The following is a 26,703-nucleotide window of genomic DNA, read 5'->3' as shown; positions in this document are numbered from 1 at the left end:
TCAAAAACATGGCAGTTGCATCTTTGCATGTGGTTTAAATGTCTGCACAGTATCAAACTGTTATCTTGTTACGTGTATGTGATCACTGCAGTGGAACCCCTACTTTCAAGAGGCACTTTCATTCAAGGGACACGTCCTTACAGTGTACATGGAACAAACTTTTGTCCTTGCAAAACAAATGCTAGCTAATGCTCATGTAAGTCTATGAATTTACTCCATCTTTTAAAGGGTCACCCGTATTTCACATACCCCTTGAGAGAGGTTCCACTGTTCTCCCACTCTCTTTTTCAGCAATATCATTGAGCTGTATACTCACGCAAAGCTTGAAAAGCAAACTTTAACAAACAAATATGAGAATAAATAAAAATGCGAATCACTCCACAGGTTTTGTAAATAATCAGCAATAAAAAATGTATGGAAATATTAAAGTAAAGAATATCTAAAGTATGTAAATAAGTAAAGTCAAGAATTTGATATTTTGACCCTAAAAGTAAGAGTTAACTGAAATCTAAAGTTAACCAAATGTTCATGATACAACTCTTTTTTTTTTTTTGTTTTCACTACCAGATATATTGGCGACCCTGAAGTCTAGACAAAGAAAATCACATTCAGATTGTATTTTAAGGTAATAAGTGTGCATGAGATTGCAGACATAGTGGGAAATAAAAATACAAGGTGGCGAGTAAAGGCCAGGACCTAAATTGAAAAAGTAACAAAGCAAGATTTTTCTCAGGTCTTCAGGCTTCATTTCATTCCCTTCAGGGTACCTGCCTGGAGGCAACAAAATAGTACCTGGAAATTTGCAAGCTATAGCCATGTACATGTACATTGGCTAAAACACACAAAATAATACTCATCCAGAACTGAATGCTCACTTGGGGTACAATGAGGTTAATCCACGATAAAGGTGAATGTCAACTTCAGTTTTGTAAATTCCCAGGATTTGGGGCCAATTGTGTACAGGGGCAGATCCAGGATTTTTCTGAGGAGGAAGTGCACCACTAAGGAATGGCATAACTGGCTGGTGAGGTAAGCAAATTTTAAAAGTGAATATGAAGAAGAAGGCTTCATCTTGAGGAGGAGGGGGGGTGCACCCCCTGCACCCTCCCCCTAGATCTGCCCCTGGTGTAAATGACTAGCAAAGGAGGCGATATTTCTCATTAGAATATCTTCTGATTGTATATTCTGACTTCAGTCAAAAAACACCTAGAAATACTTATCAACCTCATGCATCTCAGTAATCACAGATGATACAACTTGTGAATCAAAGCAGGATGACTGAGGCCCAGATTTCAAGGAAGATGTCAATGGACTGACAAACTCTGAAATGTTTCACTTGACTTTTAGTGTTAACCAACAAATGTATTCTTTAGCCTGAAGAATTCTTCCTGGATATGCTCAAGTTATCTACATGTACATAGTTGAATCCAATTGGTTAAATTGCAAACAAGAGAAGTGATGGGGCTCATGTAATAACTTGCACAAATACATCAAACTAAGAACCTTTCCATTATTATAACAAAGTAATGTAGCATTAGCAGACCGTAGAGATGATCTTAAAGAGAGGCCAGTAGTGAAGAAAAACCATTCTGCTCCCAAGGGGAATGAACTGGAGAACTTTTTCAGTCTGTTGGGTCTTATGTCTAATTACAAGGAGAGTAAGGGTCCATATCTTGGAATATCCACCACTGCATAAAGGAACAAAGGCGAACTTACACATGTACATTAGGACCAATTTAGTGAAGAACTACTGAAACACAGTTAAAGTGCGAATGCCACAATTACATGTATGAAACAGCACCACTGTTCACCCACCTAACATGTCCAGAAATACAGTTGCTGACACACTAGGTGACATGGTAACAGGGCAAGTGTTTCAGTTGACAGTTGATGTTGTTTGACAATACAGTGTACATTGGTTGGACCAAATTTGATGCCTTACCTAAAGACAAAACTAGGGGAGGTGAATGGTACCTAGAAATTTGTGGGTCTACTCTTGGAAACTTTAGACCCGATCTCAAAGTCTTGGAATCATTTGTGATAAGTCACAAAGTCTTGTTTTTGTGTGCTTTGTTCTGTGTAGGGGTCTAAACTAATTCGGGTCTCAGTCCCGTCGCACATTTTACCATTCTATGGGCGGCCATCACCACCAAAAATACAAGATTATTAAATGGCACAGACCAAACATAAATGGTTTAGTGATGGTTAGCGAAATGGAATAAATGATTGACAAATGATACTGTCTAAATACAAATAGTTGGGTGTTCTTATGTTAAACGGTCTACTGAAACAGTAAATGATTTAGACGATTTAGAAATGGTTCAGTCACCGATATCAAAATGGAACAAACTAATAAGAATCAGTTTATTAAAATGAGAATCCATCTGATTATGAAATGTAGAATGATCAGGTCTGACAACAAACGGTCAAGTGTTCTGTTTCAAAACAGCGTAATTAATGGTGGGACAGTTGAAGTAATTGACAAATCCTTTAATTCATCAAGAAGTGGTTCAACTCACCGACCAATGGTTTAGTGTAATGCCAACTGATTTAATGCAGACACAAATAGTGCGGTACGAAGTCAAATCATTGACATGCAAACAGCAAATAGCTTAACTTAATGTTGAACTGTTCAGTCATAGGAGGAATGGTCCAGTATGATTAGAAATGATCGAACGAAATTAAAAGTGATTTAGCATGGCACGAAATGAAACAGCCTTCTTTGCGCGCCGAACCGCAAAACATACAACAGTGAAGTGGAAAAGTCGGATCATGTGTATTTTGTACACCCCTGGACCGATATATCGGGAAAAAACAGAGACAGGCCTGCACAGACTGCCAGTGTGGTTTTTGTGGTTGCGTCGCATTATCAAAAGCCTTCAGACTATAGCTTTGCTCTTACAAGCATGTCTTTTAGAGATTTACCTCTTTTGTAAGATATGATCGGAGGCTTTTTAAAAGTTGTTTTCAGCAGAGGCTGATTTTCTATAGAACTCCAGTTTTCCATCACAATTTTGTTAAGTTTCTTTACTGCAGGGTGGTATGTAGTGACAAAAGGCAATAGTCTCTCTGCCGTTTTTTGTTTTTGTGGTTTAAGAGCCGATTGTCTCGAGTTAAAGATGACCTCTGACAGGGACCTTTCTATATATTTCCTCGGATACCTGCGTGCTTCGAGGCGTCATTTGAAGTTTGCAAGGCACTCTTCAAATGTTGTTTTTGAAGAGTTTGTTCTAAGCAGTCTTATTGTTTCGCCTTTGATAAAGCCTCTTTTTACTCCCGGGGGGTGGCACGAGGTAAAATGGGTATGTTGAAAGGTTTCGGCTGGCTTGTAGTGAGTTTTGATATCCAGGATGGATTTTTCTATGAATCTCTCTCCTTTGAACACCACTGTATCAAGGAAAGTTATTTTGTTCTCTGATATTTTGGCCGTGAATTTTATTGTTGGGTGGAATGTGTTAGCTTGTTCAATGAAATGATCCACTTCATTTCTTTTACAGTCCTAAAGGGAGAAAAGGTCAGCAATGTAACGTTTCCATTCTCTTGGCTTGGTATTGTTTTGTTGGATTATTTTTTTTATTGGATTATTTTGTTGGATTAAGTCTGAAACAAGACAAAGAACAAAGGTGAGTAAACGGGAGGTGTCATCATTTCCTTTGAGTTCAGGCTTGTGACTTTAACCTTCTTTGACCTTGATATAATATCCTATCTGATCTCATAAATATTGTCATAATTTCTAGGTTCCCTCTGGCACTCTCAAAGACATATCTTCTGGACAGAAACGCATTGCAAAATGAAATAAAAAGAAGCAAACTTGCCGAAGTTGTCCGCAACACACTTGGCCAAGCTCGCCGAGTCGGTGTGACCCGTGTCATGGTCATTCACTCGGCTAATTTGGCGCCAAATATGATGGTATTACGTCAGACCCCACATTGACTGATCTATTCCAATTTTGACTTGTCCACCTCACTGTTGTATTTTTTGCGGTTCGGTGCACAAAGTAGGCTCTTTCGTTTTGTGCCACGCTAAATCACTTTTAATTCGTTCAGTCATTTCTAATTACACTGGACCATTCCTTCTACATGTATGACTGAACAGTTCAACATTAAGTTAAGCTATTTGCTGTTTGCACAAATGATTTGACTTCGTACTGCACTATTTGTGTCTGCATTAAATCAGTTGGCACTACACTAAACCATCAGTCGGTGAGTTGAACCATTTCTTGGTGAATTAAATGATTTGTCGATTACTTCAACCATCCCACCATTAATTACACCGCTTTGAAACAGAACACTTGACCATTTGTTGTCAGACCTGATCATCCTACGTATCGTAGTCAGATGGATTCTCATTTAAATAAACTGATTCTTATTAGTTTGTTCCATTTTGATGTTGGTGACTGAACCATTTCTAAATCGTCTAAATCATTTACTGTTTCAGTAGACCGTTTAACATAAGAACACCTAACTATTTGTATTTAGACAGTATCATTTGTCAATCATTTATTCCATTTTGCAAACCATCACTAAACCATTTATGTTTGGTCTGTGCCATTTAATAATCTTGTACTTTTGGTGGTGACGGCCGCCCATACCATTCGACACCTCTAGAGCTGCTTATTTCAATCTAGCTGAGTTAGAATAATGCTTATTGGTCAATGCATAGTTTTATAACAGATTGCTTAATCATTCCCTACTTTTTGGAAACTTGCTGGAGCTTCATCTCAAGTTCAGTAATTTTCATGTCTTTTTCTAAGAGCAAAGCTTGCTGTTTTTCAACCTTCTGCTGCAATGAACCTCTTTCCTCCTGAAGTTCAGCAACCATTTTTCCATAGTACTTTTTACACATATCCAACATTGTCCTGTAACTATTAGCATCCATGTCCTCGTTTGACTCTCCTGATTTGTCATTCTGCTGTTCGCAGATAAGTTCTTTTAGATTAAACCTTCTTTGTTCTTCGTTGAGTCGAATCTCTTCCAGATCAAAGACTACCGTTTGTGTCATTGTTTCAATGGTTCCTCTCAGTACCTCATTTTCTTCTCGTAACTTCTCAAGTTTCGGTTCGGATTCTTCACTGTTGCTAGAGGTAACACTAGCTCTGTCCTCGTTAGAATCTGTTGATAGCGGACCATTCATTTTAACCTTCGCCCCAAGTTCGCCCGCCAGCTCCAAAGCCTTGTCTCTTTCATCCTCCAAAGCCCTGATTTGTTCCAGTAAAGTCATTATCAGAGATTCGTTGCTTGAATTCGCCATTTCTCTTGTCTCGTTTGCTGGAGCAAGTCGTATAAACAGGAAGACAACGCCTGGAAATAAGACGCGTAAAATAACACAACACTCTTGAAATTTTCGTCCTAGTTAACAATTAAACAAAATAAACTTCACGTATCGCCAATTACCTTTCAAGTTTTGAAATTTCTAACAGATTTTTCGTCGATACACGTCTTAAATGCTTCGAAGATTAAAATATTTCGCGTTAGTTTTAGTTTCTAATAACTTTCAAGCACGCAACGCACTAGAAAGCACCCTGAGGCGGCCATATTGGAAATGAGTCACGCAATGCATTTTGGGTAATTTGCGTTCAGCGGTTTTTCGCACGAGAATACAAAAGCGAAGCAAAAAATCAAGCAAAAACAGAGCACAAAGATGGAAAATATAATTTTAACTTGCAAGGCGAAATAATACGGAAAAATTGGGGATTATCTAAGCTTACTGTACCAGGAAGAATGTTCGATAACTTTAGAGATCGTTTGCAGACGGTACAGCATGATCTGAGCCAAGGGTAAGAGTTAAATAATGAAATAATAACAGGACCTCGTCTCTGAAAGACACCTCGTCTTGTGGTAGAAAGTTCACGTACACTTTAGTAATGTTGCATCATAGCTGCCTTGTTCGTGCGTTTTTTAAACTATTGTCATTCTCACATTTTCTTTCCTTTTAGCTGGAAATCGATCGCAGATAAGGCCAAGGCCGTTAACAAGAAAATAGTTCGGTTAGTAATGTTTGTGAATTAAATACTCATGACGACTGAACTATAAATGATCAATACTGTAGATTGAGGGAGGGTTGGCAAGCTAAAGCAGTTTAACTGAGTTTGAAAAGCTTAAAAAGAGTCATTTTGTTTGACTGATACAGAAAGACGACTTTTATAACGGATGAAATCATCGAAAGGTAGGTAGATCAATACCTTGAATTTTGAAAAAATTTCCATGCATTTTGCTCAGCTCGGAATCCCCAAATTTCGTATCCTTAAAAATAGATTTTTGAGAGTGTGTAAGTTAATTTTAATAATACTTTGCCACATATACAAAAACAAAAATATGGTGGGATAATGCCAGGGGGAAATTTTTAAAGTAAAAACCCAAATGTATAGATAATTTTTTTTTTTTTTTAATTGAGACAACAACTATAACCGGAATAAGTTACTGTGAAAATTGCTGGTAGGTGTTTTAATCCTGGCTGCCTCAAAATTTTCCAAAAGTCACTTACGGCTATATTCCATGCACCCCTTTAATTATAATTTAATAAATCAATTTTTGAAACATACAGTATTACTGTATAACTACCTGTACAATTGTTAAAGAATTATTACAGCTGTAGTGTGACTATTAAAAGAAAGTTTTGATTGGAAGTCTGAAGAAATTGTGTATATCTACATGCAACTGCATACATACATGTATACACTCACTCCTCTTAATTCCGATTTAAATCTGCTCTCTTAGGTTGCCTGTGCTCAAAGTAGCACTAGTCTAAATTATTATGATTTTTTTTTTGTATTTTACCATTTTTAAAATTTGTTTCAATGGTAATTCATATTAGTACTAGTTCTTTTTAGACAATAATGAAGATGAGAGTAAACTGTATAAACTGCTGGGAGGTATTTAAATACTGGTCACCTCAACGTTTTGCAAAAGTCAGTTACATTGTACCCAGGGCGTTTTTCCACTCACCCCTTCAATTAAAGATTTGTGGGGAAGTGTCTACCCACTAGCTGATCTTTTGTGCTTCTTATTCTCCAGGGTATCCATTTACATGTAAATCTGTCCTAAGCTTTGGGTCACCAAAAAGGTCTTTCAGTGTTTGATGGACAATTTCAATGTTTTTTCAGTGGTGACCAGTGTTTCAGTTGTGATCTTGAGGCAGGCTCTGAAATCCTAAACAAGTAAGTACTCAAGTACTTGTCCAGCCATTTGATGCTATCAATCAAAATGAATTGTAAATACAGTGTAGCACAGTTAACCATTAAAACTACAGGTAGTCAGAGTGTGAAGAAAAATGCATATTAAATAGTTGCATATGCAAAAAACTAGATGGCAAGTCTGCACACGAGCCAAGTGACCCATCAGGTCAGAGCTGATACCAGTTTCTGTAGCATGAAGTGACTAAGAGTACTTCTACTCCCCCCTGGATGGGATGTTAGTACATCGCAGGGTTACACCTAGCATTACACTGTATGTTTGCTGGTACCCATTTATACACTGGGATGGAGAGAGGCACTGTGAGAATAAGTGTCTCGCACAATGAACACAATGCAATGTCCCTGGCCAGGACTGCTCAATCCAGAGACGAGTCCACTAACCATGAGGCCACCGCACTTCCCCTTAAGTTTATTAAGTAACCATGCAAGTTAATTGCTTTTACCCAAGACAAGAGTGGTTGAAATGATCTGGTCCTGGACATGTCACCAATTCATATATCTAGAGTACAACTGTAAGGGCCTGTTCACATGGAGGTAGGGGATCCTGGGCAGGTGAGGTACCCTGCCTAGATGTTGTATCTGTAGTCAAAAAAGCTATAGTGCAGCCTTCACCTGCAATACCGGGGTCCTGGGGTGACGTGTACATGTAAAATACTATTGTGTGGCGCTAAGCAGTATACAAACAAAGATGGTGGACGGAAGACACTTTGTGGCAGTGAATGCAGTAAATGCAATTTTCCTTTCATTGGCATGTTGAGCTTATCAAATTCTGCCATAATTTTGTACAAATGGCTTGCTTTGATTATCATGAAATATTTTACATTTAGTTTTACTGATCATTAGTGATGAAGTTCCTTTGTACAATGGTTGCAATACATGTACATTTTATTATCAATTCCATCAATATTCTGATGTGACCATGTACATTGTACTAGGTTTCAGAAAGAATGGGCAGAGCTTCATGAAGCATCAAGGGAATGTGCAGCTAAAGCTCAGGTTTGTAGTCTTGATTGCTTTTGTACTGTACATGTACATCTTTCTTGTAAAATGTCTCTATATGATTTTTTTGGGGGGGAAATGGCCACATTCTAAGTATGTGTGGGACAAGTTATTCTGGACTCTCAGTCTTTTTTCCCAGCTGGGTTCAACCACTATGGGCCGGGAAAGGAAGGATTTGAACAGGGCCTGGACTAATGGCACCTCTACACTTCTGTGGCTTTATACATTGCATTTACATGCTTAATTGTACTGTTTTGAGAGGTTCTGAGTTGTGGGAACAATTGGCTAGATTCTGAGGTAAACATACACACATGTAAGTTAGAGTTTATGCATCTTTGACAAATTTCTAATTTGACATTTAAAATAAACATTTTTACAATCATTGCAGCAGAAATTCTTGCATGCTCATTTGGCTAATTTGCATCGTCAATAAGTAGACGGATGCATGAATTTATAATCTATGCGATGTTGACGCGTCGGGGATAATTTGACAATTTGTTATTGTAAAAAACAAATTGACATCACTTTTTGATGCATCTGTGTTGTTATTGACAATGAATTTCCTCATGACATTGTCAAAAGTAGTCTGCAGATCCACTCGGCTATCACCTCTAGGATCCACAGCTACTTTGACAATGTTATGACGAAATTCATGATCAATAACAGGACAGATGCATGAAAAACTGAGGTCAATTTAAGTTTATTTTCTGTTCTAGAGGGCAGACCAGATTATTTCCGAGTTTTCCAAGAAATGTTCTGAACTCCATACCACAATGAGTATTTTTCAAAGTGAACTGGCTCTACTACCAGAAGTAATAAAAAATATTGAAACAGCTAAGGCAGATATAGGTAAGTTATAATACTAACAATACTTTATAATGTGCAGTTCCAGAAAATATCCATACTGCCCCCACAGAAGGGATTGGAATTTCCTGGGGGGATGGGGGGTTCTGGAAGACCAAAAAATTTAAATGAATTTCCAGGGGGGTGGGGAGGTGTTAGAAAAAGATCCCTTCCATGGGGGACTGCTATGGATAATTTCTGGAACTACACAATATGTATTTTATAAATACAATCAAGTTGTAAAGTGATTCTGACTAATGCTTTTACCTTGGCCAAACTAAATTGAAATGGTGGTCAATGCGCTTAGATACAGGAATGTCAATCAAACCAGTGTCTGATTTAGGATTTCACTTTGGGGGAACATTCTGTCCCAGCCAACAATTTTCTAGGGGACATTCCAGTTTTTTGGGGGACACTGACACTGTTTTTTGTATCGCAACCACTTGAATTTTTCCAACCAGGTAGATTGAAAGTTTCTCCTTGCTGCTTTGGCTTTCGGTTCGGCAAAAGGTTCACTTTCATCAGTATCACTCAATTTATCTTCGTCAACGTTGTCGATTCTGCTGGTTTCTGTTTGCAGTCTGTGTTCTTCTCTTTTGTTTTCTTGACCAAAGAATGATAATATTCTTTTCTGCTTTGACATGACAATAATATAGCAGAACGACAAAGAAAACAACGGAAATAGCACGTCGCCTTTCATCAATCAAGCGTGAAAAGTAAGGGGTTCGCAATGAGCATGTGCATTTTTTATAAATTGACCCCGCTATAAGAATTATTCTACTTGTTCCCAGGAATCTCATCTCAGCCTCTGGTAGCTGTATTTATTTGTCCGTGTTGTAAACATTCATAAAACGCACGCTGTTTTATATTGTCAATTCTATGAAACTTTAAATCACACAAAGTTTTTGAAAAACTTAGGAAACGAAGGAAAATTACATGTACAAGTCAGTAGCTGTAGATGTTTGCTGCACCAAAATGACCCATGTGACGAATATTTGGGGGACATCATCTATCGAACTGCGCCAATCCCGCAATGGCGCGCTCTAGATCAGACACGGCAAACTGAAAGAAACAAATATTTCAAATAAACCTATAATAATATAACTGGGTTGAGGCAGACTAGTTGGCTAATTTACAAGTATGGCTGAGGAGTTGAACAACACATGTACATTCTACTGAGAAACAATTCCTGCCCTGAGCTTAGTGGCCAGAATGGGATTTCAACCCCTGACCTCCAGATTTCAAACCTAGCAGCCTAACCACTTGACCACACTGCCTCCTTATTAATAAGTAACCTTTAGTTAACACTTTAATTACATGGGCAAGCTTTAAATTGATCTTCTTTAAAATTGCAATTAGCCCATACATGCATGTAGTGATTCAAAACAGGGATACTCAGTGCCCATCCATGAGATTTTACTTGCAGCATCATTTATGTTTTGTTTCAATATCATGCTATTATTTCATAAGTTGCCTAGCTTAATCTGAAGGGTGGTTTTTGAAATGTAATTGTTTTATTATTTTTTTTTTGTTTGTTGCTATAGATGCCTTTGGAGGTCAGATAGAAGTTTTAGACAACTTGTTTGTGGATTTGGAAGAAGTTTGCGAACAGCTGGACTTGGAAAGAAGAAAAACTGCTCAAGGCCTGAAGCTTAACATGCTTAGACATAACAGAGAGTAAGTCAAACAATATGCTGTCAGTTTAACAAATTGACGTCAGTTTTTCATGCGTCTGTCCTGACTTACTGATCATGAATTTCATCATAACATTCTCAACGTAGCTGTGGATCCACGAGGCTATAGACGAGTGGATCTGCAAACTACTTTGACAATATTATGATGAAATTCATTGTCTATAACAGAACAGACGCGTGAAAAACTGACATCAATTTGTTTTTTACAATACATTATAATAACAAATTGTCAAAGCGTCCGCTCTCGCTCATGGTCGCATTGCATAAATTTTAAGTTCATGTGTTTGTCCTCTTATTGACAATAAAAATTAGCCAATGAATGTGCGAGAATTTCTGCAGTTATTGTAAAAAGGGAAATACTGTACAATGAAACTCAGTCTTTCACTGCACGAGCTATGGCTACAGTATACATGTATTTCCCTACTGAAGGTGAATTGTCAAAACAGAATTTACACAATCATACTCTGCCATTGGGCCAATATTAAATCAAGGGGTAAAATGTCTGCAACTTAAAGTACAGACCTCAAACACAGTTAGTAAGATGTAAATATTACTAATAATTATACAGTTTAAAATTATTTTATTTGGAGAATCTTCATTGTTGTAATGAGTTCTTGACCTGTCCAGTAATGCATCCTAATTCCATTTTTCAGGGATGACTTAGATGCCTTGAAAGGTAGGAGAACACCCTGTAGTACATGGTGTACACAGTCAAATTAAAGTACCTCCCACGATAGCCACATACATGTACCTCTCCACAATGGCCAGGTTTCTTTGCTTGTCCGACTTTTTATTCCAACTCTCTACAACAACCACTTTTTGTAACAATATCTAACCCAGTTAATTCTGACTCCAAGCAGGTGGCCTTTTTTTTTAGAGAGATTCAACTGCAATTCTGAAGTACTTTAATTCATATTCCATGCTTGCCACTGCTACATACTCTGACTATATGTACAGTAGCTAACAGCCAACAAGACACAGCTGTTCAGTTGTTGCTCAACACTGTACAGTGTTGTTGTGTTTTACAATGTGTGATTTAGTTAGTATAACTAATTAGACATGCCATCTGACAGGCTATCTGATAGTGTACGATTACTCATCAAATCAGATTGCAACATTTTCATTAGTGTTCTAGTAGAATTCTGCTAATGGCTGTTAGTACACCTGTAAGAGTTACATTTCAACCTGACTTCAAGTTTATATTTTATTTAATAAACTGCATTTGATTATTCTTTCAGAGGAACTTCAATCAGCAAGAGAAAGAAATGATGTCAAACTTCAGCAACTGGAGAGACAGGCCTCTATAGAGAAACAACAAGTGTATGAAGATGCATTTCTTGAACAAATGAACTACTACATACAACATGGCAAGACAGAAGGTATTCAACTTTTACACTGTATGTGGCTTAAAACTTCATGAGTTTTATTGCACTTGAGAGCAAATTTGTAAATAGTGGTCACCCAATAGGGTTTTAGTCACAAGTAACTCAGGGACAGGTGCGCTGTGGAGCAAGAAACGAACATTCTGACAAACATGCAAAGAATTTAGAACTTTTAAATTAATGAAGGCCAGGCATATCCAGGATGTTTGACAAAGAAAAGTTACCCATTTACCCAATGTTGCCAGTTACAGTGTATATTTAACCGGTTACCAGTATATGTAATATTATAAATTTTTTGCCTTTTTCATTCATTCGCCACCTACATTTAGAATCCGCTGCTGTTGACTCAACCTTGTTCCCAGGGTCTCTCTCTTTCCCCTGCTCCAGTGGGCAGGAAAAAGACAGACAGGGCTGGGAACAAGGTTACTGTAGACTATGTCAAGTTCAGCATGTAATTTAAGTGGACAGAAACTTTAAAATATAATTTGTTTTGCATTATACATGATTTTAGTATCCAACTGCAGCAAATGCCGTCCAAATAACAGTACAAATATACAGCAATATTGTACAGTTACTTGTACAGTAGTAAACCTGTTTGCCATACAGGTCAGTGTGCGCACACAAAACTGTCACTCTCCCTCTTTCATTGATACATTTATTGACTACAGCAGTTGGATAACAAATCTCTTATTAGATGTTTTGGTGTGTGGCATCGCTTTATATCTTTACTCGCTGTTTTTGCATTTTGACTTGCCCTACGGGCTCATCAAAATATGGCACAGCTCATAAAATATACAGTGATACTACACACCAAAACATCTTATAAGATATATGTTTATCACCCTTCAGAGCCAATAAGCTTACTTCATGGTCGAAGCAGTGGATCATTGGATGATATCATGCTGGAGGATGACACAGACCTGCACAAGGAACTGGATGATTTTTTTGGCCCCGAAGCTGAGGTCAGTGAACAACTTTTGTGGATAAATTATGATGAAAAAACAAAAACAAAAACAAAAACTGTTTAATTAATTTATAAAGACATGTCCCTGCTGCAGGTGGTTATATTAAAAGCTTGTCATGTAATGGACTAGCCTGCTAGTAGTTTCTCTTTTCATCAAAAATCCATGGGGAAGAATGCAAAACAAGTAAGGATGCGAACGTGACTCTGAGTGTGACATGCGAGCTTGCTCGAAAATCTGAGGGGAAGAACGCAAAACAAGAAAGCATGTGAGCGTGACATGCAAGCTAAGTGACATTAAGCGGTGATGCTCCCAGTTGCCCACTTCAATGTTGAGTTCCCACCTACAGACCTTTCGCCAGGAGAATTGCAAAGAGTCATCAATGTTAGCCAAAAATGTGTGGGAGTAAGGTTCCCTACTGTAATTGTTAGAATAATGTGCTGCCCAGACTCCAGATTTTGGAGTCCAGGTTTTAGCCCCAGCTGGGCCAGGGGTTTTGTGTTGTGTCCTTGGGCAAGAAACTGTACTTTTACAGTCAACTTCCTGTCCACCCTGCAGTATATACATGTAAAGGTACTGGGAAACTATCAACCTTCAGTAAATACTGCAACAAAAACAAAAATCCACCGTAACTCCATGTCTACTGTAGGTGCCAGTTATTGCCTAGGGCTTTACTGCTTTCAATACATGTAAATTATTCATAATACAGTCTTCAGGTTGGCAAATAATGTGCCACCCTTGTTGTTGTCTAAGAAAAATTTTTCTAATTTATTTTTAGCCCAGTGGAGAGCTTTCTGGAGTGGATAAAGAACAAAGTAATATAATCTTATCTTCTGAGGATGAAGAACTGTTAAACCAGAAGTTAGCCAGTGAAAGTACAGAGTCAACGGTGCAGGATGTTGGAGAAAAAGAGAAAACAGATACAGTTGAGGTGACATTACCTTTTTGATTGTTTAAAAATGTGTACAAGTGACACATGCATTTTCTGAAAATTTTCTGATTAGAAAATTAACTTTTGAACTTCTTGTAATGATGGAAAATTTGTTTGCTTATAGGAAAATGATGTTAATGAACAGCCTTAAGAGGAGTGTGCCAAACATTGTGTTGTTCATGCTGACCGACTGCGTGCTGGTAAAAGATTTACAAGAAATTATCAACAAACATGAACTGGAAAAAAAACTTGGCCGAGAAGAGGAACATTGCATTTGCAATACCAGTATTGATGAAATCCCAGATATTGTGAACTGGTTAACAGAAATAATATTATGTACATGTACTAGTAATATTTAATGGGAATTTGTATTTTTCAAGTGTACACATTAGAAGCTTAATATTGATATCACAATAGGGCATAAGTTATCACTAATTAAATTATGAAGAGAAAAATTATCTCATTTGTGCTTCTCCAAGCCTGGTTATCATACAAGGTCAAACAAATAAAAATTTTGTTGGCTGGATTTTTCCTCCAACAGAGCACAACTCAGTGCCACGTGACATCTGACAACAAGACTGTTCACAAGTCTCTCAGTGTAGTCCTCAGTGTATAGTATACCTGTAACATTTAAAATGTAGTCACTGGCCCCTTAAACTTAATCACTTTACGTTTTAGTCTATGATACCGGTATATAACATTTTCAGGAAAATTTTGGTCATGTGATGCCAGCTGCAAAGGGCTTATGTTGCCTGCTTACAGAGTTTTGGTGGGAAACAGTTTTTTGTTGGATGTCATGTGACCTCAAAGAAGCCAATGAGAGCACAGTCATGCTGTTGGGAAAAAATTTCCAGCTGTACAACAATACAAAATCTATGGCATCAGAGGGTTAAACAGTGCACTGTTACTTTTAAATGTTGACCAACAACTGCTGGGAACAAAACAATGTTGAGAACCTTGGGAAATAAAATTTAACTTTGTCCCAGTATTGAGCATTAAACGTTCTAATGCAACAACTTTGAGAAATACATTTATGAAACATACAGCAGGTTCAGTCACCTGTCAACAATTTTGTCCGGAAGCTGCAGGCCCACCTTTGAGTCTCGCACAGGCTAAGAGCGAGTCAGTGAGCACTTAGCAATCTGGTGGGATTAGATTTTGACCATAACCCTAAGTGGGTATAGGGCCAGGATCTGGTGGGAAGGGATCTGTTTGTGCATGTGCTTCGATTCCCAAACTTGAACCTGCTCACATAAATAATTATTAGTAACCAATAGTTTTGGACAGTGGCGTGGTAAATTAATAAGGACACAGTCAGCTATGTTTCATTATCAATGGGAATAAAATGAGCAAATTTACAACAATCATGCAAGTATCTCAAGTGCTAGACAGACTTTGTGTGCTCTAGCTCTCTACAGCTGTAGTACATAGCATGTACAAGTAGAGTAAATTCAGTATAATACAGTATAATACTGTATTTGTGTTTACATTTACAAGTTTCACATATGTAATCAAACATACATGCTGTGAATTACCAATTTTAGGAAATGCTTATAAATGAATCAACATGTACATGGATGTCTCATTAATAAAAGCAATATTTACAATGTTTGTTGTCAGGTGCCTGTTATTTAGATCACATTTTTAGTGACAGAAGTTTGAAATTGAGGATGTCACACTGAATTCTTTTTCCTTTGACTAGTGTGAAGGTAATTCATTATTATGTACTGTAAATTACTGTACACATTTAACAAATAAAGAAGCCTAAGCCATGTATTACACTGTGATAAAACATGACAGGCATTTGAGAACACGAGGGAAATGTAGAAAACATGAGCTGCAGGTGAGTGTTTTCTACATTTCTCATAACAAATTTCTACATTTCCCATAACAAGTCGGCTGTAACAAGTGTTACAGGTTACTACCCTTAATAACACCCCTGTACATTACATGCTTAGACACTATGGCAAGGTGTGACAATTATACATAATATAATGCATTCAAAGGGCTATGCAGTGATGTCTTACATCACATGCCTATCATACTATTATGAAGTATGACAGGCATGTAATACACGCAAATGCCTATGTTGCAATATCTTCTGCATACATTACATGCCTATCTTACTATTATAAAGTATGACAGGCATGTAATGCATACAAATGCCTATAAAAACAGCCCACATTTGGCACAAAAACATTTTCAGATATGTGTCTGCATACACTATCTATTGCAGGAGGCAAACAGTTTTCCGAGTGAAATTCAAGGAAAACTGAGCTTTGAGGAACAGATAATGTCAAAGAACAAATATCTGAGAATTAATTTTTGAGCCAAATGGAGGCTCTTGTGTTTATTATCCTTGAAATATTTTTTTCAGCATGCACCGTTTTTAAAATTTGTGATATTCCCCAGTTTTAGCTGGGGCATATTTATTCATGATGCATTTATACCAATCGCGTGTGAGTGAAACTATTTGATGGATTATAAGTGGCAATATCTTCTGTATACATTACATGCCTACCATGCAATCATAAAGTATGAGAGGCATGAAATGCATGCAAATGACCATGTCACAATATCTTCTGTATACACTACATGCCCATCAATGATCCTAGGCATGATATGTGTGGAGAGGGAAATGTAGCTTTACATTCTGACTAGGAATTGCTTGCCCATGATACCATTGTATAACATCATAGGCATGTAATAAATAGAGAGGGTTATGAAGCTATACCTTCTGCAAGCATTATGTGTTTCTGAGTATAGCAATAAAGGCATAAAATGCTTTGCTGGTTTTACACATAATGATATCTGGAGTTGACAAGCAATGTTAATGGGACTTTTTCCCTCCTTCCAGTTTATCATGCACAGTCAGGACTGTAGAAAACAGTTCCACAAACTTCGTGTGGTTGGTGCTGGAGATATTGATGTGGGCCAGTGTGAAAAAGCTCTTCTACAAAAACATATCAGTAGCCCCACACCCCTTGGGTCTGGGAACCTGGACTGGCCTCGCAAGTGTCTGTGCATGACTACCAGCGGTCTACCCTGGGCAGTGATATAAACATAACAAAATAATGGGAACCCATTGTGACCAACCAATGTTTTGCCATAGATACTATTACAGTTCAAGTGATAAAGCTCAAAAAACCTTTTGACTGATCGAAGCACAAAGCTCTGCTAGTATTTGAACTTTCAACTCTCTCAAAACCTTCAATTAACAAATGCTTGTTGCTTTTTTTTTCTATCAAGATATTGTGTTAGAACATCAACAATATTCAATGAATATCAATAAACAATTCATAAATTTTGAAGTTTCTGATAAATTTTATACTGTGTAAAAACCATTAACAATAAATTAAATGCTGAAGATATCGATACTGACAACAGCTTTTTTGTTTATTAAAAGTGCTTATTTATAAATATCTTTCCTTTCTATCTTCCACCTCCCTTTCATGTCTTTCGTGAGCCATTTTTCATTGTGCTTCAGGTTTTCGGCGTCCTCAGAAAAGAAATCCGACTCGCATAGTGCTTGAGAGAGTATTTTCAATGCATCAATGAGCTGACTAGATGCAATCACATCCTTGTATTGTCTTTTGGCCTTAATTTCCTTCGCATTAGCGAACAACCTCTCTATAACAACTGTAAAGTGGGGGCCGCTTTCAACGTTATTCTTTCGCACATCGGAAGGGCATCTATCGTAGCATCGTAGTCGCCATATTGGACACTCGTGATCATGAACTGGCAAAACGGCAGATTTACCGGTTTCTTCAAATTCTGGGAAACGCTCCATTTGTTGCCATAAGTCCTTGTTTTCAGAGTAGATGTTCACAATGAATTCTCCCGGTTCCAGAGGCACTTCAGGGGCGTTTGTCGACAAAACAGCCAAAGTCCCAGCGTCCACATTTTGGCGATCAACAAGCTCGATGCCTGTTCGGTGTTGCCATAAATATCGAAATTCGTACACGTCAACTTTTCTCTCTTCCTCGTCGATTGTCAAGCTACATGTTCCTAGAAGTTGACGCTGTTCTTGGCTACTCATTGCACTTTCAGTACGGGAAAAGGTTAGTGAAACAGCCCGACCTCCACAAACCTGTTTCAAACATGGCGGTTGCCGACGGTTGGAAATCGTCCCAACCTCGTCCCCAGGGTCTTCTCCACTTCTCAAAGGGTAGTGCCCTGGAGACAAGGTTGGTTATCTGTCCCGTTGCGGGTTTCCCGCTGCCCGCTGCATGGGAGGCTCGATTTTCAGCCGTTTTGTGAGCCCGCGAACAACCGGCTGGAAAAAAAGAACCGGCTCGAAAGCTGCATGGCGGCGGAAAAGAAACCTGTACTTGCAGACATTCGACAGAAGACCATTACCATCCATTAACGGCATCGATGTGTTGCAAATGACGATTTTACAGCATATTGCACTTTTCAGCTGACTTGTTCTGCCGAATTGCTAGATTTTAATTTCTTGTTTGCAAGTAAAATCAGGGCCGGAATTCAAATAATTTGCAAGATTACTTGAATCAACGATCACTACGAATGAAAACAAAACAGTGTAGATATTCAGTGTGATAACTAATTGTTTGATCACAAGATTGCAGAGTTGGACTTTCCAAGGGGCCCGCAAAGCTACTGATATTTCGACCGGTAAAAAATGCTTGTTGTTCAACAATGGCACAGTGAGTTCTAAGACGCTCTCTTATATTTTACGCCGTCGGCTAAATGAGTTCTTGCGTGACTGCAAATGCTGATCATGAATATCTTCGCCTTTGCGCTCCTCAGAAGACTGAATATGCTCATAGTTACGGTGAAATATCGGGATGTTTCTTGGGTACTTTGTTTATCAGTGATATTTCTACATCCTTTGCTTTCACGGCCAAAAGAAAATAGCGATAAATAATAAAAGACTTTTTCACAATAAAAATCTTGTGTTATGGCTTTCTTGTGGCTTTCACAGAATGGCCCATTGCATCTATTACTGTATACTGAAGAAACTTCTACTGTATATAATACTTTATTTAGGCAAGTCACGTCTAGGAGCTACACAAGGAACGTGTAAATATATGTTTGGTAATATAACGAAAAAGACGTGACTATCAGTTGAATCTGAAATCTGCAGATTCTTTGGCTTCTTTACACGGAAAAGCAGCGAAAAGACTGATGAAGTGTACTTTCTGAAGGCGGAACGTGGCACTGAATCAAAGGAGGAATCGAAGACCACATCCTATTGGACAAATCAATGACTAAACAAACCGTTTCGGCCAATAAGAATGTATCTTAGAATGGAAATTAAAATCAAACATGTCAGTTGTTAAACAAACCTATTTTCACGAGGATTTTAATATTAACAAACAGCAGTTTGCCTATGAAACTAAAGTTTGAATTACTAGGAAGAAACATCGTCATCTCAGTTGTGGAAAGAAACAAGCTTCGTAAGTGTGAATTTGATTATTTTGATCAGTTTTAAATCCTTACATTTGATTCTATTTTCTGTTTTGCTCGATTTAGCTTCTTCATTTCCTCTCAAACTCCACAGGCGCAGCTGACTCTTACTTCAAAGGTAAGCGATTTTTATTTTTGATAATTAAGTGAACCTAATTCGTGAAACGAGAGGTATAAAATGGATGCCCAGAAAAGGAAAATCTTCGCTGGTTTTCTTTTTTAACAGAAAAATTTAAATTTCACTACCAGAGGTTTGTGCAGACTTCAGACTGGTGAAAATCGAAAACCTTAACTGGGGCCATAAAAAAAATGAAGATCATTATTTTTCGATTTTCTTGTTTTTCGCTTAATTAGCTTTTCAAGTTTCAAATTGTTTTTATATGAATCCCATCAAATTAAAGTATAAGAGAACAAATTCATCCCGAAAGGTTTCACACTACTTGAAAACTGGAAAAACCAACATGTGCAAATAAAAAAAAGCTACTCGACTGTTCCAGTATCAGACTATTTGTGTAGGAAATAGCACGGTTTCTAGTCTGGTTCAGGCTTGGGTTCTGTTAAGGATAAATACCGCGAGTGATATTTCAAAATTCTCAACGCTGTTGTCACGAGCCTCGAAGCGGCTAGTTGTAATCTAAGAGTTGTGAAATATCCTTAGACGATATTTATTCCAACTTCCCCCCAGAAACCGTGTTTATACTACAAAGCAAAGAAATTTCACAATTTATGCAACACATACATGTATTTGTATATTTATTTACTCACGCGCAACATGTGATTAAACACCCGGCCCTGCAAGCAAGGCCTTTTCGTTACGGTACATGCTATTTTTCCGTGCAAAAAAGAGATAAAAGAGGCTCTGCTCTGCTTAAAAATGTGATTGTGATCAAACTGATGACTGTGATGAAAACTGTACTTTGCTTAATTTTGAGATGTTACACTGAAGCATCTGCCATCGATTCTGTGGGACATATCGCTCCTCGGCTCCGGAAACGTTTGGCTAAGCTCGTGAGTAGTTCATGGTCACTTGATTGACAGCCGTGGAAGCTGTTGATAGTCACCATCCGTTTCTTGCACATCATCAGCGTGTTTGCCCCAGTAGAGGAAACCTCAACATATTCAAGTGACGACCTTGGTTGGACTTTATTAGCTGAATGTCTTAATACTTATTGAAAAATCTTCCACTTACATGTCGCTCGAGTGCTACTGACATCCTATTCATCCGAAGTGCTGCTTAAATAAAATCGACACGGTCGCTGTTAGGAACTTCGATGACTGGTTGTCAAAGAGCCCTTGCAATCACAGCACTCGGCCGTTGGGACCATGCCTATGACGCATGAGAACGCTTGAAGTAGCCCTGTTCACTGAGGAAGCGAGGTTTCCCTTCAAATACTTTACGACTGTTCGCAGTCTCTTTGTCCTTGGCAATGGAAAGGCTATATCCTGCTTCCTTGAAATGACGGTCCAGTGACGCTATCATTACCCGCAAACTGTCAGTCTCGCTCTCCAAACCATCCTTCTTTCTCACCTCGGCAAAAACACTTTTTCTGGTTTCTCATCAACTTCCTCGGCTTTAATTCGTAGCTTTCAATATCTCGACCGTATTATTATTTTTGTTTAGCCTATATATATTGTCGCAATAGTACTTAACCCAGGTCTTGGATTTTTTTCTTTTTGTTTTCCTTTTAAGAAGCATTCAATTTTCCTACGTTATCCTTGTAGTTGTCAGGCATCACACTAGAAAATCTATTCGCCATAGTTGTAAAATTCAAAACAATAAAATTTCGGTTTCATGGAAATTGTAATTTTTACATGTAAGTATTTCAAATTCTCACACTTTAGGAATTTCTCTTCATTTAGTGGTTCAGTGTAACATTACACGTAATTAGCTGCCGATATAGCAGATAATATAATAATAATAATAATAATAATAACAATAATAATAATAATAATAATAATAATAAAGTTTTTTGGGCGCATTTAAAAAACTCAATGCGCTTACTGGAACTGGAAAGAATGTACCTGGAAAAGGTATGACGTCAAAGACTCAGGTTTAATCCAGGCAAGTGATATGCAGCACAAGCGTACATGTATTCAACAAAGTTCTGTCAACAGATGTCCTCTGTTGTCTACCCAACAGATGACATTGTTATTATAATTAGTTTGGGATAGCATTTTATTGCCGGTTTTCATCAAAGATAAAAATCGTTACCATTACTGAAAAAAATGAAATTTAGATCACAGAGCTTTGTATGGAGACACCATGTTAGTGCCCATTGGAGGGGCAAAAAACGTGGTGACCGTAAAGTAATAGAAACATATGTCATTGAGTCTTGCTGTTGAAACGGCTCATTGAATTTAATAGCAGAGCTCCTGCGCGCCTAAGACGTGCGAGCGGAGTCCCATAAGCGCCCTGCCCATGGTAACCCATCGATCTAAAACATTTTTGTTGTCACATGGCTGTCCGTACGTACGTCCGCACGTCCGTCCGTTCGTCCGTACGCCAGTACCTTCAAAAATAACTAAAGAGTAGCACCGTAACCATAGGTACATCTTTGATATTGGACATCCATGTTATGGTTAATTGACAGCTTTCAAAACAAGATATCAACTGACCAGCATCATGTGACCATATCGCGGGCTCTAGTTTAGAGCTTATTCACCCCTGGCGTGTTGTTGACTTTTCTTCTGATATATTCCTTGCACAATCGTCTTCTGGGAAGTCCCTGCTATATTGCGTACGTAACTTCAACAGTCTTGGTTACGCTTATTGGCAAAGTTTTTTAAAATGCTACTGAAAAAAGTAGCGAAACCACACGCTGAAGAAACAAATGCTACAACTGATCATTTTGTGAGTTTCTGATCCAAGAAAAACATATCCTCTTTTTTCTTTATGGTTCATTACTGCAATTAGGAGCTCAGCCTTAGGCTTCGCTAAATGTATATACTACTTCCTCTAGTACAGGAACTGTTTAAAGTGAAGAATGATCATCGCAGTAAATTTTCCAATTTATGCAATTGGAAAGAAGAAGCCTGAAAAAAATCAGGGCTTCAACGGGATTCGAACCCGTGACCTCCGCGATACTGGGGCGATGCTCTACCAACTGAGCTATGAAGCCACACATTGGGAGCGAGGTCAATTAATTGAGTTCACGGGAAGATATGAACTCAATTAATTGACCTCGCTCCCAATGTGTGGCTTCATAGCTCAGTTGGTAGAGCATCGCACCGGTATCGCGGAGGTCACGGGTTCGAATCGCGTTGAAGCCCTGATTTTTTTCAGGCTTCTTCTTTCCAATTGCATAAATTGGAAAATTCACTGCGATGATCATTCTTCACTTTCATCTACTACAGCAGTTCAAATATGAATTATTTCATATATACTTCACATCAGGAACTGTTTAGTTAGTAAAAACGTAAGTGATAGCCTCTTGCAGGCGTTAAGTTAGTTGGGGCGCAGTGCGGAAAAAGGCGCAAGAAAAAATAATGATAAAAAAAAAGCGCGGCGAGGAGAACCGAAAGAACGCCTGTGGGAAAACTTAACAAAAGGTCGTTCCGGAATACGAGGATCTGGTATACCCTCTGATTGGTCAATTTTGACAGGTTTTTTTTAACAGTCGAGCGCTACTGACGCATATCAGAAATGCGATATGGCAACGAGTGACGCGGCGTTTCTCCTCTCGCGGCAATAATGACCAAGACCAAGTGGACAGATGAACAAAATTGGAGTTGCAGCAACGGCAGTAGGTATTGAGGAGATATGGACGAAGAAGCCGCAAAGCACGGAAAGTGCGAGATTATGTCTAAAATGAGGTTGACGGGCCTACACAACTCCTACAGTCCATGACATTTGTACATTTGCGATTCTCTTTTCGACCTTTTCGGTCTCTCGACCTTTCGCTTCGCGGAGTTTGACACCTCTGTAATTTTCTATGTGCTAATACTTTGTTTATGCTCATTTCCAATGCAAGACATGTTTTAAAGTCTCTAAGTATTGGTTTTCGAGAAACATGCTGCTAAGTTTCGTTTTATATTGTTGACAACTGTAAATCACGAGCTGGCGGTCATGTTACGGACGGGCCCCTGCAGGCGGTCTATAAGTGGGCGGAAGGAGTTTTTGTAAGTTTGCCACAGGCGTTCTTTCGCTTTTTCTAGCCGCGCTCCCCCCTTATTTTTTCGCTCGTCGTTTTTCGCACTGTGCCCCAACTAACTGAAACCCCTTGAAGAGACTACTTAAGCGATAACTCATCCACTGAAGTACGCGACAGCCCTCTCGGGCTGCCATTCCGTTGCTCTATTCCAAATATAGAATCAGGTTATTTTGATTTATAATCAGCGGATTATTTCTGTAGAACTGTGACTTTATGAAGAACTTCACAGACACTTCCCTCCATGTTTACTTTGCTGGTAACCTCAGGATTAATAATTGCGACGGCTGCTGTAGTCGTTGGTATTTCACCTTCAATGACGTCGAGTGCAGCTCTCCTGGCCCCATTGACGGTGCGTTCTACACGCAAACCGGCAATAACCACAATCTTCACCGTCACCGCCATATTGAAGGTCACTGTAATAACATCCACAAGGGAAAGGTGCGAGTGGGATTCTGGGTTGGAAAGTGTGCCACTGGCCATGACAGTGCTGACGCAAGCACGGGCTGGGCGACGATGTCCCGGATCTTCGTTGACGAAGTGGCCAAAGCTCAGCAGTAAACACGTTGCAGATGATCAATTGGACTTTCTAGAAAAACTTTCGTATAGAATGGATAAATAAACCGCTCTGCTGTCTTCGGCAGGGTTTGTACCAGGAGTTGAAACTTTCAATTCAAATCAACTGAGAAATAAAGTCCAGGAACATTACTAAAAGGATGTCTTCTTTCAGACACAAGTTTCTTTATCATTACCTTGTGAATTTCCAACACGGATTGAACAAAAAGTATGCCCCAGTTACATACTTGGAGGTACACACCAGTGAAAGAAGATACAAATTAATGTTTCGACGATTTACCCGACAGTCTCACAAAATTCTTAACAATCGATTTAAGCGGCTCCAAAACTCCAAGATAATAATCCACTCCAGTTCGACTCAAGAAAAAAAAACCCAAATCGTTTATTCATAAAAGTCGCAATAGCTAATATACAAATTTTCTTAATTAGGCTCAAAATATGAACACGTGCGTTTCAGTAATTGGGCCAGTAATATAAACACCAATTCCAGTGTACTTTACATTATTCACGGTTTAAAACCAACGTTTTACTCACCCGTGTTTTGAATGTAGTCTATATGTCTTACCCGCTTTATTTCTTATTTAATTTGTCAATCCTTAATAGCTATGCTGATATAAAATAAACAATCCGTCCAATAAATCCTGATTCCTGACAAAAACTAATCACGATTCTGCTCGATGATTCCTTCCTTCGTTTCTCTAAGTCCCCTTACAAATTAAAAGAGAAATTTAAAATCGCGCAGTTATTATCACTACGACGGTTAAAGAGACCAAATTTCATTTCTAAGTGTTTGTGTAATGAAATCGACGAACGAAATATGGCGAGGTATTGTAACTCTGTCAACATTTTTTATTCACAAAATAAAGTCATGGCTTCAACCAATAAAATGTTTTGCTTACTGACTGAAAGCCACTGTCGTAGGTCCCACTCTTGTCATATTGGTTTTCCACTCTTTTTTGTTATATCAGTAGAATTTAGAAATAACAGGCCGGGCAGACAAAACGGACCGAGTTTGATGTGTACTTCCGCTACCGTTTAGCGCTAACACAACTCGGTCATCCAGAACGCAACGTGCACAAATATTCAACCAAAATTAACTTAATGGCTGCCACGAGTGCATACATTGAGTTATATAACTTATGAGACAGAAGTAAGTCACAGTCCGTTTTGAAAACCGATGTTAAGCAGACAGAAAAAGATGACCAGGGGAAAACAAAAGTTTTAATCTAACACGTTAGGATCAATTCGGATGGTGAAGTTTGCATGAGTATGTATTATACATAGAGCCATGTTTTGAAATTCATCATCTAATCACTGAATTAAATAAATTAAGGTGTTCTCGCCGAGTAAGACTCAAATTATAGAGACTCTATTTGTCAGTTTTTTCTTACTTTAACTATACCCTGGAGTCATTTTATTTTCGTTTTTTTTTTTTCAGATCGCAAATCGCACCGATATAGTTATATTACAGGTAGCTACAATGTTTGAATGAAACGTGTCACAAACAAACTGTCAATGAAAGACTTGATTCTATTGGACTAACCAGACTTAGAAAGCGTTCTAGCGAATAGCATTGCACGTTAGAATGAACATTTTAATACAATTAAATATGTATGCCGTTTCACTTTTCTTGTCCTTACGAGAAGGTATCTAAACAGTCTACGAAAAATATTCTCACTCAGGCTTTGAACAGCGACAAAAAAGCAATTATGCGAGACAAGATGGCGGTAGAACCTTGCCGCAGTGTGTTAGCTAGTTTATTTTTAGTCATTTTGAACTGTTCTCTCGTTATGAAACAGGCCGAATTTTTCTACAGCGGTTGTTGTTTTGGCTAAGACAACCCCGAGGTACAGAGTTATTTGACAGGTAAGTGATCTATAGATTCAATTACTGATATGCTAACTGACTGTGTTCAGTTATTTCGCTAGAAATTATTGTCCTCAGTCAATGAAAAATCAAATTTGCGACCCCCTTAAAAACTCATATCGTGAAGACAAATTTTGCGGTCCTTATTGGGTGAAATCATTTTAGACTGCCACTAAGTATTCGCAAAGTTTTGAAAGAAAAGAGAATGTCGATGTGTTCAACAATTTGCAATCACAATTTGTTCTCATTGAGTGCTCTCTTGATTGCGCATAATTATGTGAAACGCACATGTAGTTTTTTTGATGACCCTTGACTTTTACAATCTTAATTGCTGACGAGTTTAGCAAATAAATTTGTGTTTTAAGTAACTTCAGGGTCTTTGGCGTTTGATAATTCTTTTGGTCTGACGTGTCGGTAGGACAAAAACGTTAGCTAGCAGTATACTGTGAATTTTCATTTCTGCTGGGAATTGTGTCAGTTTTACTTCATTAAAATCGGCAATCAGACAAGAAATCGAGCATGTAGAATCGAATGATGCCGATGGAGAGGGAAGGTGAGATTTAAAAGAAGATGAGATTCAAAAGGAAATATTAAAACTTGAAACTAGCTTGGGGCTAACGTTAACCCTGCTGTACGCCTCTTGAAAACATTGAGATTAACACTGCCATATAGTCAGCCGT

The 26,703-nt window shown here is 38.3% G+C and overlaps 4 protein-coding genes and 1 pseudogene across 5 annotated transcripts; 2 read left to right on the top strand and 3 right to left on the bottom strand.

Annotated features, from left to right (window-relative positions):
- Positions 1-2,580: 2,580 nt before the first annotated feature.
- LOC149106221 (uncharacterized) lies at positions 2,581-4,319 on the bottom strand (annotated as a pseudogene).
- A 148-nt stretch (positions 4,320-4,467) lies between these two features.
- On the bottom strand, positions 4,468-5,540 carry LOC110062293 (uncharacterized). Its single transcript, XM_020769167.2, has 2 exons — positions 5,394-5,540; positions 4,468-5,300 (listed from the first exon to the last, which is right to left on the bottom strand). The coding sequence occupies exon 2, from the start codon at positions 5,248-5,250 to the stop codon at positions 4,690-4,692; it is 561 nt and encodes a 186-aa protein (XP_020624826.1). The 5' UTR covers positions 5,251-5,300; positions 5,394-5,540; the 3' UTR covers positions 4,468-4,689.
- A 58-nt stretch (positions 5,541-5,598) lies between these two features.
- LOC110062304 (dysbindin-like) lies at positions 5,599-15,612 on the top strand. Of its 2 annotated transcripts, XM_089297747.1 has the most exons (12): positions 5,599-5,776; positions 5,936-5,986; positions 6,130-6,165; positions 7,103-7,156; positions 8,128-8,188; positions 8,908-9,040; positions 10,579-10,711; positions 11,382-11,404; positions 11,967-12,107; positions 12,960-13,072; positions 13,851-14,003; positions 14,128-15,612. In XM_089297747.1, the coding sequence occupies exons 1-12, from the start codon at positions 5,721-5,723 to the stop codon at positions 14,152-14,154; spliced, it is 981 nt and encodes a 326-aa protein (XP_089153873.1). In that variant the 5' UTR covers positions 5,599-5,720; the 3' UTR covers positions 14,155-15,612. The 2 variants fall into 2 exon arrangements, with proteins under 2 accessions (XP_089153873.1, XP_089153874.1); XM_089297748.1 differs by lacking the exon at positions 6,130-6,165.
- A 797-nt stretch (positions 15,613-16,409) lies between these two features.
- On the bottom strand, positions 16,410-18,783 carry LOC149106220 (uncharacterized). Its single transcript, XM_089297814.1, has one exon. It carries the CDS (start codon positions 18,040-18,042, stop codon positions 17,413-17,415), a length of 630 nt encoding a protein of 209 aa, XP_089153940.1. The 5' UTR covers positions 18,043-18,783; the 3' UTR covers positions 16,410-17,412.
- A 2,643-nt stretch (positions 18,784-21,426) lies between these two features.
- LOC110061017 (collagen triple helix repeat-containing protein 1-like) lies at positions 21,427-24,499 on the top strand (the record flags this gene model as incomplete). Its single annotated transcript, XM_089298378.1, has 2 exons — positions 21,427-21,495; positions 23,786-24,499. Coding segments are annotated over 2 exons (426 nt in total), but the record flags the coding sequence as incomplete, so codon positions are not given.
- Between the last annotated feature and the right edge of the window lie 2,204 nt (positions 24,500-26,703).

This window comes from Orbicella faveolata, unplaced genomic scaffold, assembly GCF_042242905.1.
Source record: "Orbicella faveolata isolate gen_17 unplaced genomic scaffold, um_ofav_v1 contig_3, whole genome shotgun sequence".
Taxonomy (NCBI): Eukaryota; Metazoa; Cnidaria; class Anthozoa; order Scleractinia; family Merulinidae; genus Orbicella; species Orbicella faveolata.
This window is presented reverse-complemented; position numbering and strand designations above follow the sequence as displayed.

What these genes read in the sequence shown, in the direction of transcription:
- LOC149106220 (XM_089297814.1), bottom strand. Translation starts at nt 18,042, where the DNA reads ATGAGTAGCCAAGAACAGCGTCAACTTCTAGGAACATGTAGCTTGACA.
- LOC110062293 (XM_020769167.2), bottom strand. Translation starts at nt 5,250, where the DNA reads ATGGCGAATTCAAGCAACGAATCTCTGATAATGACTTTACTGGAACAA.
- LOC110062304 (XM_089297747.1), top strand. Translation starts at nt 5,721, where the DNA reads ATGTTCGATAACTTTAGAGATCGTTTGCAGACGGTACAGCATGATCTG. An exon ending in AATGTGCAGCTAAAGCTCAG is followed by an intron (nt 8,189 to 8,907) that starts GTTTGTAGTCTT and finishes TTTCTGTTCTAG; the next exon opens with AGGGCAGACCAGATTATTTC. An exon ending in AGAAAACAGATACAGTTGAG is followed by an intron (nt 14,004 to 14,127) that starts GTGACATTACCT and finishes GTTTGCTTATAG; the next exon opens with GAAAATGATGTTAATGAACA.